The 19,605-nt window shown below is 37.4% G+C and overlaps 1 protein-coding gene across 13 annotated transcripts in view; it reads left to right on the top strand.

Moving 5' to 3' along the window:
* The window catches only part of TBC1D5 (TBC1 domain family member 5), a 584,223-nt gene that overhangs the window by 486,032 nt on the left and 78,586 nt on the right, over positions 1-19,605 (top strand). For all 13 annotated transcript variants that reach the window (XM_074405700.1, XM_074405701.1, XM_074405702.1 and 10 more), the window contains one exon: positions 6,626-6,789. In XM_074405700.1, coding sequence (XP_074261801.1) covers positions 6,626-6,789 — 164 coding nt within the window. The remainder of the gene's footprint in view (positions 1-6,625; positions 6,790-19,605) is intronic.

Raw genomic sequence — 19,605 nt, 5'->3', positions numbered from 1 at the left:
TGCATATACACACACATACATAAAATATCACATCATATCCAGTATCCACAAAGAAGATAGGGCTTCAGAAATTGTGACAGACTTATAAATTGTTAAAATCTTAAGAGAAGGCAATTTGGAATTATTTGACTAAATTTAAAATGTGCATTTAGTTATACATAGCAGTTCCACTTACATAATTCTACCTTGTAGAAATAGCCAGCTGTTTGTGCCTAAAGATGTACCTTTCTAAAATATTAATTGATGTTTTGTTTGGAATAGCAAAACATTAGAAGAAACCTAAATGACTACTCAAGAGTGCTACAAAAATTTTTCCTTACAGCTCTTAAAAAGAGGACGTATGACATAGATTTCCAAGATCAAGGTGGGTTCAGAAAGCAAGTCAGCAGAGAGAAGCACTTGTGGAGTAGAAGGGCAAGGACCCCTGAATATCTGTTCCTCCATAGAATCATTAAGAACAGTGACAAAAATTATCAAAATTAACTTTTTCAGAATTCTGGAAGTTAACCAAAGGAATAATCGCTGAATCTTAGTAAGAACAGTGACTTTTATGGCATTTTAGCTTTCCCTATTCCCACCACCCTCTTTTCAACTCTACAGTAGCTTTGAAAACTAGTAACCTTATAACTACAGCAGGAGGCGGAATGTATCTCGAGTACCCTAAACATTCTATTCCCAGTGAATTGTCACCATTTGACATATCCAGCAGCTCCCCAGAGCCCACTCATAGGGCTTGTCTCTAGTTGACCTTATTCAGAGCCTGCTTAGAAACCCTATCCTTAAGTGTATGTTGAAATAGTTGGAATTATTAAACATCACAGTTGTGTAAGGCAGCATTACCAGTTGGAGAAAACAACATGCTAGCCAAAAATTTAACAGGAAAATCAGAGGCTAGCCAAAAACTGAAAAGGAAAATCTGGGGAATGAGATGTCCATAGGGGCTTTAAAAGTTCCAACATATTCCTGGGATTCTAAAAGACCACGCATGTGTACATTATTGTGCACACATCCAGGGAAGACTTGAGAAGGGGATAATCTCTCTCAACTCTGAGTGAATTTCAGGCTCTGCAGAGTCAGGAATGAAGGCTGAGAGTTGTAAACTGTCTGCTGTCACAACACACATGAAGAGCCCCTGGCAAAGGCTAACAAAATTATTGGTTCAAGGCATTTAGTGAAAGGAAATCTGCCTCTTTATGGACCACTAAGCTAACCAGGCAGAAACTTCCATGACCACACACAACAAAGAATATAGACTTCACAGAAGAGCAAGAAAAACAAGTTCAGACAGTGGAATGGGATCTGATTCCCAGAGTTACCACATTATATATATGTTTTGAGATGGAATCTCTCGCTATTAAAATGTCCAGTTTTCAATAAAAATAAGGCATGAAAAAAAAAAACACAGGAAAGTATGGCCCACACAAAGGGGAAACAGCAGTCAATACAGACTCTCTCAGAGGAAGCCTGGACGTTGGACTTAAAAGACTTTAAGTCAGCTACTGTAAATATGTAAAAGAACTACAAGAAACCTTATCTAAAGAACTAAAGGAATGAATGAGAATAGTGTCTCATTAAATAGAGAATATCAGTAAAAAGATAGGGACTTTATAAAAAGAGGATTAAAAAGATACTCGGAAGTCGAAAAATACAGCAACTGAAATTGTAAAAGTTATTTCAGGGTCTCAACAGCAGATTTGAACTGACAAAGAATCAGAACTTGGAATATATGTCAACTAAAATTATCCAGTCAGAGGAACAAAAAGACAAAGAATGAAGAAAAATGAAGAGAGCCTAACATACAGATAGTGAGAGCCTCGGAAGGAAAGAAGAAAAAGAGAGGGGCAGATGGAATATTTGAAGAAATGCTGGCTGAAATATTTCACAATTTTTTGGAAAAGCATTAGTATATACCTCAAAGAAGCTCAATTAACTCCAAGCAGGATAAACTTGAAGAGATCTACACCTGGACACATCATAGTCAGACTGTCAAAAGCTAACAACAAAGAGAGTCTTGAAAGCAGCAAGAGAAAAACAATTCATGATATACAAGAGTTCCTCAGTAAGATTGACAGCTGACTTCTCATCAAAAACCAGAGAGGCCAGAAAGCATGGAATGACATATTTAAAGTGATGAAAAGCTGGTCAGTCTAGAATTCTCTTATGTATCCAATAAAACTCTTCTTCAGAAAGGAAAGAGAAATTCAAACAATTACAGATAAACAGAAATTGAGCATATTCAATGCTAGTAAGCCTGCCCTATATGGCATAATAAAGGAAGTCCTTCAGGCTGAAATGAAAGGACACTAGACATCAATTCAAATCCACACAAAGGAAAAGAGTTCCAATAAAGGTAGCTGTGTAGGTAAATATAAAAGATAATGTAACTTTATATTTCATAAGTCTTATGTTGTTAATATGGCAGTGCTACCAAATTGATCTACAAGTGTATATTGAAATAGTAGGAATTTAATATTAAACATCACAGCTGCCTAAGGCAGCATTACCAGTTGGAGAAAACAACATGCTAGCCAAAAATTTAACAGGAAAATCATAGGCTAGCCAAAAACTGAAAAGGAAAATCTGAAGAATGAGATGTCCGTTTAATTCTCTTTTATATTCACTGTAATCCCTATCAAAATCCCAGATGTATTTTTTGGAGAAATTGGCAAACTGATCCTAAAATTCATATGGAAATCCAAAGCACCTCCAGTAGCCAAAACAATCTTGAAAGAGAACAAACAAAGCTGGAGAACTCACATGTCTTGATTTCAAAACTTGTTATATAGTATTTTAATCAAAACAATGTGATACTGACATAAAGATCATCATATGTAAATGGAGTACAGTTGAGATAATGTTAAGTTGATATTCACCACAGGTGCCAAGATTATTTTTGTGGAAAGAGTAGTCTTTTTTGCAAATAGTTCTGGGATAACTAGATATCCACATGCAAAAGAATGAACTTGAGCTACTACTTCATACTGTGTACAAAAATTAACTCAAGTCACAGAATTAAATGCAGGAGTTATAACACTCTTAGAAGAAAACTTGAGTAAATCTTCATGACCTCAGTTTGGGGAATGATTTCTTAGATATGACACCATAAGCACAAGCAACAAAAGAAAAAATAAGTAGATGAGACTTCATCCAATTAAGTAGTTTTGGGCTTCAGAGGATCCCGTTAAGAAAGTGAAAAGACATGCATATAACAGAAGAAGTTTTTGCAAATCATATATTTGATACGGAACTTGTACCGAGAACATATGAAGAGCACTTAAAACTCAAAAATAAAATGGCAAATACCCCAGTTTTTTAAATGGGCAAAAGATGTGAATAAACATTTATCTGAAGAAAATGAGTGTCTAATAAGCACCTGAAAACCATGCTAAACATCATGAGTCACTGGAAAATTGCAAATCAAAATCACAATGAGATACCATCTCACACCCACTAGAATGGCTGAAATAAAAAGATAGCTGATAGTAAGGGTTGACAAGCATGTGGAGAAATTGGAACCCTTATGCAGTACTGGTGGAAATGTAAAATGGTGTACTCATTTTCGAAAACAGTGTGGCAGTTTCTGAAAATGCTAAATGCAGAGTTGCCATACTGACCCACCAGTTCCACTTCTAGATATCTACCTGAGACAAAGGGAAACATATGTCCACATAAAATCTTATACAGGAATGTTTACAGCAGCATTATTCATAATAGCCAAAAATAGGTATAAGCTAAATGTTCATCAGCTGATGAGTACATAAACCAAATGTGGTATACGCATACAATGGAATATTATTTGGCAATATAAAGTAATGAAGTGCTAATACATGCTAGAACACAGATGAACTTTCAAGCACTGTCCCAAGAGAAGCCAGTCACAGAAGACCACGTATAGTTTTATTCCATTTATATGATATGTCTAGAAAAGAAGAATTCATAGAGCCAGAAGTAGATTGTGATTCCAAGGACTATGAGAAGAGAGGGAATATTGGGAATAACTAATGGCCATGAGTTTTCTTTTCTGGGTGATTAAATTGTTCTAAAAGTAGATGGTGGTGGTCATGCATCTCTGTAAATGTACTTTAAAAAACACAGATTTATATTATTTTAAAAGGTGAATGTTATGACATATGAATTATATCTCTGAAGTGTTATATTCACAGTTTATTCATAATGAAAGTGTATTTGCATATCATTGGGATAATTTTAAAAAGAAAATGGTTCTTGGGATCTTTTTCACTTCTAATACTCTAGGACCCTGTGCTATTGAGATTACTACCATGAAAAGGTAACCCAGAGAAGTTAAAGCCTAAAGTCCTGGTGGTGAGTGGCAAACATGGAGGCAGAGAAGGGAAAAAATAAAGGCCTAGGTGAAATGTTCATACTCTAGGCCCTGAAGTAAGCATAGGATACTCCTAGGCCTTGGGGCCTGTTCTTCCCTACTCTTTCCTAACTTCAGGAGTTCTTCAAGGCTTAGCTCCAATATCTTACATTACAGGTTGGATTCTTCAGGAAGCAGACCCTGAGATGGAATTAGACGTACAGAAAGTTTATTGGGGGAATAACATATGTGAAAAGAAAGGAGGCATTAGAGTTGGGCAGAGGGATGGGAGCAGACCATGATACGGACCTAACAAGTCTCTGCCAGCTCAGCGGGGAACTCTGCAGCCAAGATTTCCTATTAGAGGAGTCCTGTGTTGACTGGAAATGGATACACCTTTTATTCCCAGTCACTAGCTAGGAACCACCCTGAGAAGGGCATGATCTAGTTCAAAACCTGAGGCAGATCCTGAGCAATCTAACAGCAAGAGGCTATTGGCTAACCATCTTTCTTGAAGTCAGAAATATTTCCTTATACAGTGATATATCAGCCCTCCAAACCTGCCACATTTCCTTGTGAAATGTGGCTTGACTGTCTCCTATCTACAGAAGAGGTAATAGCTCTCTCCTAAGAAAGGTGACATTCTTGTTAGCATTCCTGGTTTATCATTTACCTCCTTACCCCTAGCTTCTGTGCTCTGGGAGAACAGAAACTTAACCTGAATCCCTGATGTTTACTACAGAGGAAGCTTCAGTATAATAAAATTGTCTCGAAATCAGGGACAATCAGGAACTTTCAGGGATTGGGAGTAGATAATTACTATTCTAACTATTGTAACAACTTTTGACCCAAGATTGGAGAAGGTTAGTCTATCCAATATCTATTATTATCTACTTGATTTTCTTCCTACCTCTGGCTGCTGCTTCTCGGTCAGCTTTGCTGCCTTCTTGTGATATCTCTGACTTTTAAACTCAAACGTTTCTAAGGGGCCAATCTACGGGCCTAAATCCCTTTCTCTCTATCTCTTCTCCATTGATAACCTCATGGCTTTAAATACAGTCTCTATGGTACTCACTTCAAAATTTGTATCTCTAACTCACACCTCTTCCCTAAAATCTAGACTCATTTCCCACTGCTTATATGATATCTCTACTTGGATATCTGACTAGGCACATAGACTCAGCAGGTCTAAAACTGAACTGCTGATCTTATTCCTAAAACCTGCTTCCCTTCACTTTCCTCACCTCAATAAATAGTGGCTCCAGCATTTTTCTTGCTTAGGCTAAAAATTGGAAGTTAAACTTGACTCTTCTCTTTCTCTCATACTTCTAGTGGGTTCATCAGTAAATCCAGTAAGTTTTGTCCAAAATGTGACCATCTCTCACCATCAAGCTATGACCATTCTGAGTACTTACATTTTTGCTGTAGCAAAAATTGTCTCCTCTGCTTTTGCCTTTGTTCCACCGGACTCACCCTTGCTTTTTCCAACTGTGATTCTGTTCTCAAAACAATAGCCAGAGTAATCCTTTTAAAATTTAAGTCAAATCGTGTCACTCTTCTCCTCAAATGCTCTCGTGCCATCCCATAGCTTCCCTTCTCGGAGTAAAAGTAATCACAGTCATCTACAAATCCCTCCCTGTTCTGATCCTCCTGCTCGCTCTTAAACCTCCTCTCTCACCCTTCTCCTCACTCTTAGCTCCAGCCATACCAGTCACTTTGTGATCTCCTTGAACACTGCACCGAAGGCCTTAGGACTTGCTGTTCTTGCATATTTTCTGCAAAGCGGGTACTTCGCCTTCTTCAGATTTTTGCTAAAATCTTAATGTTCCTGAATTCTCAGTGACACCTTCCCATACCAGAGGGAAGAGGAGAGATGCGCTTTTGAAAAACTTTGGCCAAGGATTTGCATGTTTTAATCTTGCTAATGTAATGTACAGTATAATAGATTCTGGTTTCTATAATTAAGGGATGATTCCATTAGTGAAGAAAACCTAGTCATTTAACCACTGTTTACTGACATTTTGATTTTTTTTCTTAGTTCTTTTTTTATGTGCACAATGCCTGGATAATTGTAGTATAAATAACAGAGAAAACTATACTGGTAGATACTTTGCTGTTTTTTAAAAAACTAGTGGCTATTTTGATACATAAAAATGCATGCATTTTAATACTTCATAGTGTCATCTTGTTGATGATATCAACCTAGTGGTATCATAACTGATTATCATTTATTAAAAGCAGTAGATTCAATAGCTTAGTAAAAGACTCTGGTGTTACATTATTGCTACTTAATTTTTCTTACAGGGCAAAGTTCTAAAAACATCAGTTCATCTCCAAGCATTGAGAGTTTGCCTGGAGGAAGAGAATTCACTGGCTCTCCACCTACATCTGCTACTAAAAAAGATTCCTTTTTCAGCAACATCTCTCGTTCCCGCTCACACAGCAAAACTATGGGCAGAAAAGAATCTGTAAGTATTTAAGGACAGTTTTCTCTTCATTCTTCATTTTCCTCTATAGAGAGCTGCATTTATGAAAGCTCTGTTAGTGTCTAGTTTTATAAAGCTCTCAAAACTTTTATGGACTAAAAGAAATTATTTTATCAAAAGTATTTTATTATTAAACATTAGTAATATTTAAAGGTTGTAGTCTGTATTACACTGGAAAAAAAAGTAGCCTAATTTTAAAATAAGTTGAATCTTTCCCAAATCCCAGTCCGTTTTTCCCTCTGCAAATGCCTTTTTGTCAAAGCCTGTGTTTTCTTATAAAATGTAACAAATAATTGATGGAACTTGAAACAAACCAAGCTGTTTTTTCCATTTTAAATATTTCTTGAAAATTAAAAATAATTGATTTACCATTTAAAAAGCTATACAAACTACAGTTAAATTATATTTGAGGCTCTGTAAAATTATTATTTTTTTTTGAGACAGAGTCTCACAGTATCAGCTCACTGCAGCCTCCACCTCTTGGGTTTAAACGATTCTCATGCCTCAGCCTCTAGAGAAGTTGGGATTACAGGTGTGTGCCACCAAGCCTGCCTAATTTGTGTATTTTTAGTAAAGACTAAAAATACATTTTAGGTGTTGCCATATTGGCCAGGCTGCTCTGGAACTCTTGGGCTCAAGTGATCTACCTGCCTCAGCCACCCAAAGTGCTGGGATTACAGACATGAGCCACTGCGCCCTGCCTCTAAAATTTTTTATATACATCTCTCTAAAGGAAAATCTAAGGCATATCCACTGCTTTAAAAACCTGGTTGTGTCTGAAATTATGGTAAGCCAACTTCACATTTAACCACACTTTATAATAGTTATGCATAGCTTAAAAACAGAAATACATTCTGAGGAATGCGTTGTTAGGCAATTTCATCACAGTGCAAACATCATAGAGTGTACTTAAACAAACTAGGTGGTACCGCCCACTACACACCTAAGCTGTATGGTATAGTCTGTTACTCCAAGGCTACAAACCTGTATAGCATGGTACTGTATTGAATACTGTAGGCGATTATAACACAATGGTAAGTATTTTTGTATCTAAACATATAAAAGATACAGAAAAATACAAGGTAAAGTAAGGTATATAGGGGAAAAACAAAAAAAACAAAAAAAAACGGTACACCTGTCTAGGTCACTTATGAATGAAGCTTGGAAGTGGCACTGGGCCAGTCAGTGAGTGAGCAGTGAATAAATGTGAAGGCCTAGGACATTATTGTGTATTACTGTAGACTTGATAAACATTGTATACTTACGATACACTAAGTTTATTTTAAAAATAATTCTTCAAAATAAGTTTACCCTACTGTAACTTTTTTACTTTATGAACTTCTAATTTTTTTAAAGTTTTGACTCTTGTAATAACATTTAGCTCAAAACAAATACATTTTATAGCTGTACAAAAATATTTCTTCTATAAGCTTTTTTCTATTTTAAAATTTCTTTATTTATTTTACTTTTCAAACTTTTTTGTTAAAAACGGAGACATGCACATTAGGCTAGGCCTAACCAGGGTCAGGATCATCAGTATCATTGTTTCCACCTCCATGTTTGGTCTCCCTGGAGGGTCTTTGGGGGCAGTGACACTAGAGCTGTCATTCTGTGGTAACAATGCTTTCTTCTAGAATACTTGCTGAACGACCTGCCTGACACTGTTTTAACGTTAACTCTTTTTTTTTTTTTTATAACTAGAAGTACATTATAAAATAATGATAAAGAGTATAGTATGGTAAAGACATAAGCCAGTAACATGGTCATTTATTATTATTATTATTATTATTATTATTATTCGCTGTACATAATTTATGTGCCATACTTACATACGACTGGCAGCACAGGTTTGCATCACCACAAACACACGATGCATTGTGCTATGACATATGACATCTGTGATGTCCCTAGACAATAGAATTTTTTAGCTCCATTTTAGTCTTATAGGACTACCATCATATATATGGTCTGTCATTTATTAAAACATCATTATGTGACACATGACTGTAGTTTGATACCTCATATCTTAGTAAGAACTCATCTGCCCAGTAGAAGAGGATGCCAAGGTAATACGAAAAAGGATCTAGCTATAGCCGAAATTATCCTAAATTAGAAAAACAAACTATAAAACCTTTGAGAGATAATTATTTAAAGTAAATAGAATTTTACAATCTTTATCTGTGACTTTGTATGTCTTAGGGCAAGACACTCAACTTCCGGTGTTTTAACCACCTTATCTGCAAATTAAACAACATTAAACAACTTCCAAGCTCCATTCGTAAGTGACCTAGACAAGTTTGCTCTCTAAAGGAAAGAGTTTACTGCATGCCCTCTTAGGGATCCCTTCAACATGTAGGAACTGTGATTCTATATTATATAAAAGAGCAGAGAGGAACTTTAGTTTAAAGATGGCACCTTTAGTGCAAGCATTTAGCTCTGTTCCCTCCTAAAATTCCACTGCAGGGACAAGAGCAGTTAAAGATAAACCCTCAAAGAATAAGAAAACAAAAGAGAAAACAATAGCAATAAAATATTGTTACTTGGAAAACAGATGACAGGTGACAAGCAGCCTAAGAAAGCTGAAACTTAAGTCACCAGTAGATAAAAAAAGAAGCAGCTTGATTTACATTGTAACATTCTCCAGAAGCTCAGGAGCTGCAAGTGAGGATGAAGGTAGAACTGAAGACATGACAACTGGTCAGAAGCTTCTGAAAGAGGAATTAGATTCCCTTCCCTGCATTAGCAAAAGACTAAAAATTTAGTTCTCTGAAAAGTGTACAACAGAATGTCTGTGGCCTGAGAGATCAGGTATACTCCAATGTGAACCACCCTACTAGAAAAGGGGTAATGAATATACTAAATGCTAGATTTGAGACCCCAGTCCTCCCCAGAGTACCAGTTTGGATAGCCCTTCAGGCAGGAGATTTGGAAGGGTTTTCTCTAGGCAAAAGACACACACACACAACTGTAAACACACTCACCCTAGGCTCAGAGGAACCAGCCAGTTACTTTATAGTGGACCCCACCATTAACAAGCTCCATTCAAACACAGAATTTCCTCTTAGCTTTTTAGTTCATACTAGTTTATATGAACAAGACAGCCAAGGATTACCAAATACTTGAAGAGAGGATTTAATATTGAAAGACAAAAACAGAAAATAGCAATTGGGAAGAAACAAGCTATCCAGAACAAGAAAACAAAAATCATATTTTAATAGGTTTTTTTCTTGTTCCCTAAATGTTATATTTTTCTAATGTATACATTTTTCTAAAATGTAAAACTCAATGGAAGAATTGCAAGATAAAGTTGAGGAAATCTCTCCTGGAATAGAATATAAAACAAATAGAAAAGAGAAAAATATAAGAAAATTAGAGAGCTGGCCTAGTAATTTTTTAAAAATTAGGAGTTCCAGAGTGAACAGAGAACAGAAGTATCGAAAATACAATTCAAGAAATTTTTCCATTAATAAAATAACTGATTATTAAGATAGTAAAAGTCCATAGAATTACCCACATAAGAAAAAACAAACCTACACTCAGATGTATTACTGAACAAGTTCAGAAATATGTGAACAAAAGAATCTCACTGACTTGTAGAGTTAGAAAAGAAAGATTCTAACAAAGAATGAGGAATTAGAATAGCAACAGACTTCTCAGTAGCAACACCAGAAGCAAGATAATGGAGCAATACTTTGAAAGTTCTGAGAAAAAATTACTTCTAACTTAGACTCAACATCTGGCTAAACTAGTAGTTAATTTTTAGGGTAAAATCAAGCCATGTTTAGACATTAAAGATTCAAAAAAATTATTCTCATGCACCCTGGGAATCCACTGGAGAATATGCTGTACAAAAATAAGGACATAAACTAAGGAGGAGGAATACCTGAGAACTAGGAAATAGAGGATCCAAAGCAAAACAAAAAGATGCCCAGAATGATAATGTAGGGAGATCCCAAGACTATGGCACTGCTAAATAGCAGACCCAGAGAGGATTCGCAAGCTCAGATTGGAGCAAGTTGGAAGGTTCCAGAAAGATTTCTTCAACAAAATAAAATTAGAAGAAGAATGACTAATGTATTTTAACAAATTGAGAGATTTCTACAACTAGGTGTGAGTTTGGGTGATAACTTTACAGAAGCTAAACTAACCCCAGAAAAGGATAATTGGTAACCCCAAAGGAAAACAAAGTATGTGTAGGAAAAGAAAGAAAAGTTATGATAAACCTTATAACTGAGCTGGGATTAGAATTTACGTAGACATTATAATGTAAGCCTATCAAATATTAATTAATCAGAATCACACAATACCCATTGAGAAGATGGGGCATAGGAATGAAGTGCTTGCATGAGGAGAAGACAGAGCAAGTGATGGTGGTCAATACAACTGAATCTTCATCTTCCATAGTGGGAAATTGAATAATTCTAAAGAGAAATCAAACAGTGTCTAGATAAGTTAGCGATAAAGGCCAGCTGTGGTGGCTCATGCCTCTAATCCCAACACTTTGGGAGGCTGGGTTGGGAGCATCATTTGAGTCCAGGAATTTGAGACTAGCCTGAACAATGTAGTGAGACCTATCTTTATTTAAAAAAAAAAAAAAAAAAAAAAAAAAAGGTTTTTTAAATTAGCCAGCTATACTCCCAGCTACTCAGGAGACTGGGGTAAAGGGATCACTGGAGTCTGGGTGATTGTGCCACTGCATTCCAGCCTGGGGTGCAGAGCAAGACCTTGTCTCAGACTAGATCAATACATAAATACAAAAATGATATAGAGTTGAAAAAACAAAACTGGTAAAAGAATTGAAAATGGTTATTTCTGGGTAGCAAGAAGTAGAGGGTGGGATTGTGGGAATTATTCTTCATAAAAAGAACAGTTATATGAAGCACTATTTCACTGTATTGACCATTTCACTTTATTAACACTTATATAACTTAGATTAAAAATAACAGCTAAAAAATACAACAAAGTAGAATGTATTGGCATAATAAATAAGAAGAGGAGATGATCTGCATGTACAAAGAACGTGTCTGTGAAGAACCAGGGTAAGAGAATAACAAATGAGGAAGGCATATGGAGACAGGTTTCATTTGCATTCTATCATATTTTGGTGGCATATGGATTAGTCTGCAACACCAATTAATTGCTTTTCTTTATGATGATACTTTAACTTAAAACTGAGAAGTTGGGTAAAAATAGAAATCAAGTGAGTCTAACTCTACATAGACCTGCTGTGAACCAAGAGACAAAATACAAGTAATCATTCAAAATTTAGTATATTTGCTAACTTTGGGGAAGGAAGTAGGCAGGAATTATTAAGATAAAGCTCATAGTTTTCCAAGTAATCATTTTATCTTACTATTTCAAGAAATAGTATGTTAAGTCAGTACACTTTGCCAGTGCTCACCCATTCTGGCACTTAATAGGATTGCACCTGCTTGTCCCTATCATCTGTGAGAATCATATGACTAATTCTCTCTAGTGCGTTTTGACTGACAGTGATGTATACGTATTGCCACTGCAAGACCATCCACAGCTCTCTTTCCCTCTCTCACCATGAACAAAACCTCCCTGCCAACTCATGATAGACAGGAAGTATGAATGATAAATCAGCTTTTGCTGATACAAGCTTCTGAGATTGATGCTTCTCACAGCATAACTGCACAGTTGGAAAACGCTTAGGCCCACAGCTGGGACTCAGCCTCCCATGGAGCCACCTGCTGCCACTAGAATGGTCCCTGGACACCAGAGCCTATGACTGGGTACCTACCATACGTGGGTCTACTTTGCTTTCATTTCCAGGCCAGAGTGGTGTGATACAACAATATTCTATGTCTTCAAAAAAGTTCAAGATAGCTTTTCACTTAAATTTCTTATACAAACAAGTGACCAGAAATGAAAGCAAAGTCATCTCTTGCTTTAGGTCTCCTGTCTCTGAAACTATATCATAATGCCTTTCAGATTTCAAGACCCAGTTCATCTTTTCAAGTGGTTTAGGGTCAAGAAATTGTTGATGTTAACTGCCAAAATAGTGGTAGAAAGAGACATAAAACCTAAGATAATCTAGTAGTAGCTATCAGTCTAAGTATGATAAATCTGCTTATAATGGCTTTGAGAAATGACTGTTAAAATCTATATAGGTAAGACAACGTGTCCCGGACAAGCATCATATAGTGTGTTGTAGAACTTTTCTCTCAGTATTGCCTTTTTATGTATCATACATAGTCTTTCTGTAATCCACAGGCTATCTTCTTTAGATAAAGATGTATCACATGTACTCCCGTTAATGCCCATGATTTGGCCATACAGTGAAAGAGGGCAGGATTCAGCTTAGTCTTTAAAGAGGTAACAATTAAGCCTTGTGCCAGATGTTTATAAAAGACATCATTATACTTCTTTACTGAAATGTGAAAACTAGTAGAAAGTTTTAAAATTGACCTCACTTCATTATTAGTAGTATCATTATTTTGAGGATAGGTATTGTTTTGTCTTGAAGAGATAATAAAACATTTTGATACTTTTAATTTTTTATGCTTTATTTCACATGATAAGATAAATGATATCCAGTACTTAGCTTTCTAGAAGTCTATTTTTAGGTGGTCATTCTTCTGTTAAATAAGTTTTTATTTGTTTTAGTGCTGTTAGTCATGTTCTATGATTGTTGCTGAATCATTTTTCTAAGAATATCTTTGCTAAGGTTAAAATATATGAAAAATAGAGTATAAGAAAAATTCTCAGCCTAGGCAACATAGGGAGACCTCATGTCTACAATAAATTTAACAAAAATATTAGCCGGATATAGTGGCACGCACCTGTAGTCCCAGCTACTAGGGAGGCTGAGGTGGGAGGATCACTTGAGCCCAAGAGTTCAAGTCTGCAGTGAGCTATGATTGTGCCACTACATTCCAGCTTGGGCAGCAGAGCCAAGCCCCTGTCTCAATAAACACATAAAGGAAAAAAAAAAAGGAAAAACTTTAAATTGACTTGTCTAGGTGAATAAGTTCTAATATTTAAGCACACCAACCAACTAGAAGTATTTTTGTAAGTTTCCTGATAAACAGCATGATATTTTGCTATGATTTGTAATATTTGTGATACATATCAACCCCCAAAGATCTAAAAGTATCCATGGTTCAGAATCCTCTCTAAACCACAGGAAATCAAAAAAGATCTGAGCTGAAAATCTCTGCATAAAACAGGGTACATAATGAGATACTCCCCAACCTGAAGGCTCACAGCACTACAGGGGATGACCATCCTGTGTCTTTATGACCCCTGTATGCATTCATCATTGCCCTTTGATAGTTTGAACATATACTATGGTCATTCTAATGGAATTTATTTTTGTAATATTCATTGATCTATTGTTTATCATGACAAAATACCAAGAAGTGTCAGATAAATGAAAACAAATTTGAAAGCAAACTCTTACTTCTAGACAACTTGAGAACTGCCTAACCTGTTTCAGGTCATGATCTATAAATTATAATTTAAGACATTATATCTGTTTAAGGAATAAAAGAGAGCAATCCCAATGAGGATGTCCCTTAAGTGAAACTGGAAAGGGGAAAAGTTAAGTAATTAAACAAAATTAAAATATCTCATCCACATGAGATCCAGAATAAGATTAAATGCCATATGAACAGTAAAGACAGTAAACGGTAAAGACAGTAAACAAAACAGACCACCATAGGCTGTGTTGGTCTAGACAAGCTTCCTGTGAGAGATAGATTTGAACCACTGACATGTTTCTTCTCCGAGTAAATGCAAACAATATTTTCCTTTAGGAAAATAGCTTCCTAGGACAGGTAGTAGTGGTGGATATTGAGTGGGCAGTCAACAATACTTTCCATAGTTCTCTTCCTCACATCCCCTCACACATCCAGAATAGCCGGAATTGTATCAAGTTGCTTTGGGTAAAAATAAGAGAAAGTATTATCTCAAATTAGGAGATTTGTTGTTTATTATTTCACATAACAAGGGTCCTGAAATAGGTCTGTGGTTGTATAATTCAGCTGTTCAGTAGCATCACCATCTTTCCACTCTGCCGTCCTTAGTGTGGTAGCTTTATCCTGAACTTGCTCCCATCATTTTCTCTCAAAGGGGCTGACACAGAGCCGGTTATATCATACACACGTGCGTGCACATACCTTCTAGAGAAGTCTACTTGGGAATTCCCCAGTGGGCTTTCCTTCCCATAGCACTGACCAAAATTAAATCCCATGCCCACTTCTAAGCCAGTCTCTGGTAAAGAGAAAGGTTAAGAGAGTCCCGTGACTGAGGACCAGCAGTTGGGGGGATGTGATGTGGCAGCCAACAATTTGATAGGTGAATTACCCTTGAAGCATTAATTGCCAGAATGATGTATTTCATCCTTTCCTGAAGGATTTGCATTTGAAAAGAGCCAATTCTGCTGCAATCAGTCATATTTTACTGGTGGATTTTTCAGGCAACTGGAGTTCAATTGGTGGTTGGAAGGGAGAAATTGAGCAGAGCAACCTTCCCAGAAAAGTGGAATTTTCCTAATTATCTGATTTTCTTTTCAGTCGGTGACGTATACTTCCTTGGAAAACATATTATGTAGAAAGCATTGACTTCATTGGATTTCTTTATAAGCTTAGGGATGGAATTGAAAACTGGCATCTAGAATTCATCTAATTATAGGATTTTCACATCAAAAATACATATATATAATTCCTTCTGGTTTAATCAGTGTTAATGATAGCAGTCCCATTTAAAATATATTCTCATTTAATATAGTTTATTGACATGAATAGATATAAAATGAATTTAAACATGAACAGTTTAAGTCTCATGAGAGGAATTTTAATCTAAGACCAAATTAACCTGGGTATTTGAAACATACATTTAGTCATTCAGTGTTTTATAAACCTTGTTTACAATCTATCTTCCAGTAGATGTACTCAAGGTCAGGAAGGGTATACTATATATCTTTGTGAGAGAGTTCTTTCCTCCTTTCTCCATCTTTTTGCATCACCCAAATCAGGTAATTCCATTGCAAAGAAATGTGAACATCAAAGGGAGCATCATCAAAAGCTCTCCATTTCAACAGTTTTAGCCTGACATTTTAATTTAGCTTTTGTAAACAGGTTTTATAACCAACTTTTTAATATCCTTATGCTACAATAATTTTTTTTAATTAAAAAAAATCTGAGAAACCTATGAGAGCAGAATCACAGGAAATGGAGTGCTGCAATGTCCTTTGCAGAACAGCACCCTTTGGGTTCAGTGAAACACTCATTCACCTCATGCTGGGTCTTCTTCCTCCATCTCTTAACGTCATCTCCATCCTCTCTATAAAATGCAAAGATGCCAGATTGTACCCATGCTGAATACTGCCCAGGGGGCATAGACAATTTGGGGAAAGCTCAAGTGAAGCAATTAGAAACATTTACAATCCCAGGCCAGAAATATTTTGTGGGTTTGAATCATAATAAATTAAATGTGTCATTGATAGCATTTGCTTCTTTCTAGTGACCTTTCTTGAAACTTGACATTTATTTATTCTTTCAGTGCCACATTGCCTTGGGGACAGTTATTTGTACCCTAAAGTGCAGATGTGCATGACAGGGAAGGAAATGAGGGCTTTGACTTGTCCTGGGCAGTTGGAGGTCAGCCAAGGCCAGAGGCCAGATTGCAGAGTCTGTGAGGATGTCTTCTTCCTTCCCCCTCAGTGGCATCACCACCCTCTCCTACAGTGTCTTCCTGCTTTTAAACTTCCTACCTCTGGCATCTCATTATTTATCCTTTGAACACCTATGTAAGCTTTTCCAGGAATTTATACTTTTAATCCATTGAGCTCTCATTGCAGAAAGAATGGCTTTGGTTCTGTCACAGGCCTGTTAGTAAAGGGAGGATCCATATCAGGCAAGTGGCCTTCCCTTTGCCCCTGAAAGCGTAAGGCTAAGGAACGCCCTTCTGGTTGTTCCTTATAGCTACAGCTGCTATGCCCAGAGGGTCAGTTGAAGGCTTAGGCACTATAGTCGTCTATTCTCACATCGATATTAAGAACTACCTGAGACTGGGTAATTTATAAAGAAAAGAGTCTTAATTGACTCACAGTTCTGCAGGCTATAGAAGCAGCATGGCTGGGGCTGGAGGGGGTGAGGGGGCCTCAGGGAATTTACAGTCATGGCAGAAAGCAAAGAAGGAGTCAAGTCTTAAATGGCTAGAGAAGGAGTAAGAGAGAATGAGGGGAGAAGTGGAACACACTTTTAAACAACCAAATCTTGTGAGAACTCACTCACTATCATGAGAACAGCAAGGGAGAAATCCACCCCACGATCAGATCACTTCCCACCAGGCCCTCCTCCAATTCAGAAGATTACAATTCAAGATGAGATTTGGGTGGGGACACAAATCCAAACCATATTATCCTGTACCATACCTGGCTTCTCCCAAATTTCATGACCTTCTCACATTGCAAGATATAATCCCCCATTTTCAACAGTCCTAAGTCTCGACTCATTTCATCCTTACTCAGAGGTCCACAGTCCAGAGTCTCATCTGAAACAGGCGAGTGTCTTCCACCTATGAGCCTGTAAAATCAAAAACTAGTTACTTCCAAGTTACAATGAGGGTACAGGCACTGAGTAAATATACCCATTCCAAAAGGGAGAAATCAGTGAAAACAAAGGGCCTATAGGCCCCGTGTAAGTCTGAAACCCAGCAGGGCAGTCATTAAATCTTAAAACTCTAAAATAATCTCCTTTGATCCCATGTCTCACATCCAGGCAACACTCATGCAAAGGGTGGGCTCCCAAGGCCTTGGACATCTCTGCCTCTGGGGCTCTGCAGGGTACAGCCCCATCAGCTGCTTTCACAAGCTAGCATTGAGTGACTGTGGCATTTCCAGGCACACACTGCAAGCTGTCAATGGATCTACCATTCTGGGGTCTAGAGGAAAGTGGCCCTCTCTTCACAACTCCACTAGGCAGTGCCCCAGTGGAAACTCTGTGTGGAAGCTCCATCCCCACATTTCCCCTCTGCACTGCCCTAGTAGAGGTTCTCTATGAAGGCTCTGCCCCGCAGCAGACTTTCACCATCTGGCAGTGATGATTTCACCATACATTCTCTGAAATCTAGATGGAGACTCCCAAGCCTCAGCTCTTGTTCTCTACACACCCACAGGCTTAATGCCATATGGAAGCTACCAAAGTTTATGGTTTTCATCCTCTGGAGCAATGGCCTGAGATATCTTAGGCCCTTTTAGCCGTGGCCGGAATGGGAGCAACTGGGATACAAGGAGCAATGTCCCAAGGTTATGCAGGGTAGCAGGGCCCTGGACCCAGCCCACGAAACCATTCCTACCTTCTCGGCCTCTAGGCTTGTGATGGAAGGGGCTGCCACAAAGGTCTCTGAGATGTCTTTGAGGCATTTTTCCCATTGTCTTGGCTATTAACATTCGGCTCCTCTTTACTTATGCAAATTTCTGCAGCCAGATTGAATTCCTCCCAAGAACATGGGTTTTTCTTTTCTACCATATGGCCAGGCTGCACATTTTCCAAACTTTATGCTCTGCTTCCCTGTTAGATAATTTCCACTTTCAGATCATCTCTTTGCTCATGCATATGACCATATGCTGTTAGAAGCAGCCAGGTCCCATTCTGAATGCTTTGCTTCTTAAAAATCTCTTCCACCAGATACCTTAAATTGTCACTCTCAAGTTCAAAGTTCCACAGATGTCTAGAGCAGGGGCACAATGCCACCAGTGTGTTTACTAATGCATGACAAAATTGACCTTTACTCTAATTCCCAGTAAGTTTCCCATCTTCATATGAGACCGCCTCAGCCTGGACTTCATTGCCCATATCATTATCAGCATTTTGGTCACAACAGTTTAACAAGTTTCCAGGAAGTTCCAAACTTTCCCTCATCTTTTTTTCTTTCTTCTGAACTCTCCAAACTGTTCCAGTCTTCCAATCTTCCAATCTCTGCCTGTTCCAAAGTTACTTCCACATTTTCAGGTATGTATAGCAATGCCACACTCCTAATACCAATTTTCTGTATTAATCTGTTCTCATATTGCCATAAATAACTACCTGAGACTAGGTAATGTATAAACAGAAGGTTTTAATTGGCTCAAAGTTCCAGATGCTGTACAAGAAGCATGCCTGGGGAGGCCTCAGGAAACTTACAATTACGGAATAAGGTGAAGAAGAAGGATTCACATCTTATACAGCCAGAGAAAGAGGAAGTGAGAGTGAACGGTGGGGTTTTTTAATTTGGAAATTTAAAAACCAAATTTCATGAGAACTCATTATCACAATAACAGCAAGGGGGAAATCGACCCTCATGATCCAAATGATCCAATCACTTCCCACCCTGCCTCTGCTCTAACACTAGGGACTACAATTCAACATGACATTTAGTCATGGACACAAATCCTGATGAGATTTGGACAGGGACACAAATCCAAACCATATTAGGCACCTTTACCAAAGCTTTCTCTGTTTTCCTCATCTCTGCTATTTCCCTTCACAGCTTTCTGCCCCAAGTTGCCCATCTGTCAGAAATTAGTACATCTGGAAGTATTGCTGGCAGTAAGCACTAAGAGGAATGAGAACATAGAAAGGTTATACTCTATGTATTTTTTTTTTTTGTTCTCAAGTAACAAACAGTTACATGTTAATTAGAAATTTTAGTTAATCCATTTTGTTAATGATCAACATATACCCAAAGTATTTCACAACACCAGTGTGTGCATTGTGTATGTCTGACTCATACGGTTTGATTTCCCATCAGAATTCTGCAGGGGTCTCTTCTCCCTAAAATAAATCCCTC

The sequence above is a fragment of the Saimiri boliviensis genome, chromosome 9 (genome assembly GCF_048565385.1).
Source record: "Saimiri boliviensis isolate mSaiBol1 chromosome 9, mSaiBol1.pri, whole genome shotgun sequence".
NCBI classification, from domain to species: domain Eukaryota; kingdom Metazoa; phylum Chordata; class Mammalia; order Primates; family Cebidae; genus Saimiri; species Saimiri boliviensis.
The sequence above is the reverse complement of the archived record's forward strand: the minus strand, read 5'-3'. Positions and strand labels throughout refer to the sequence as shown.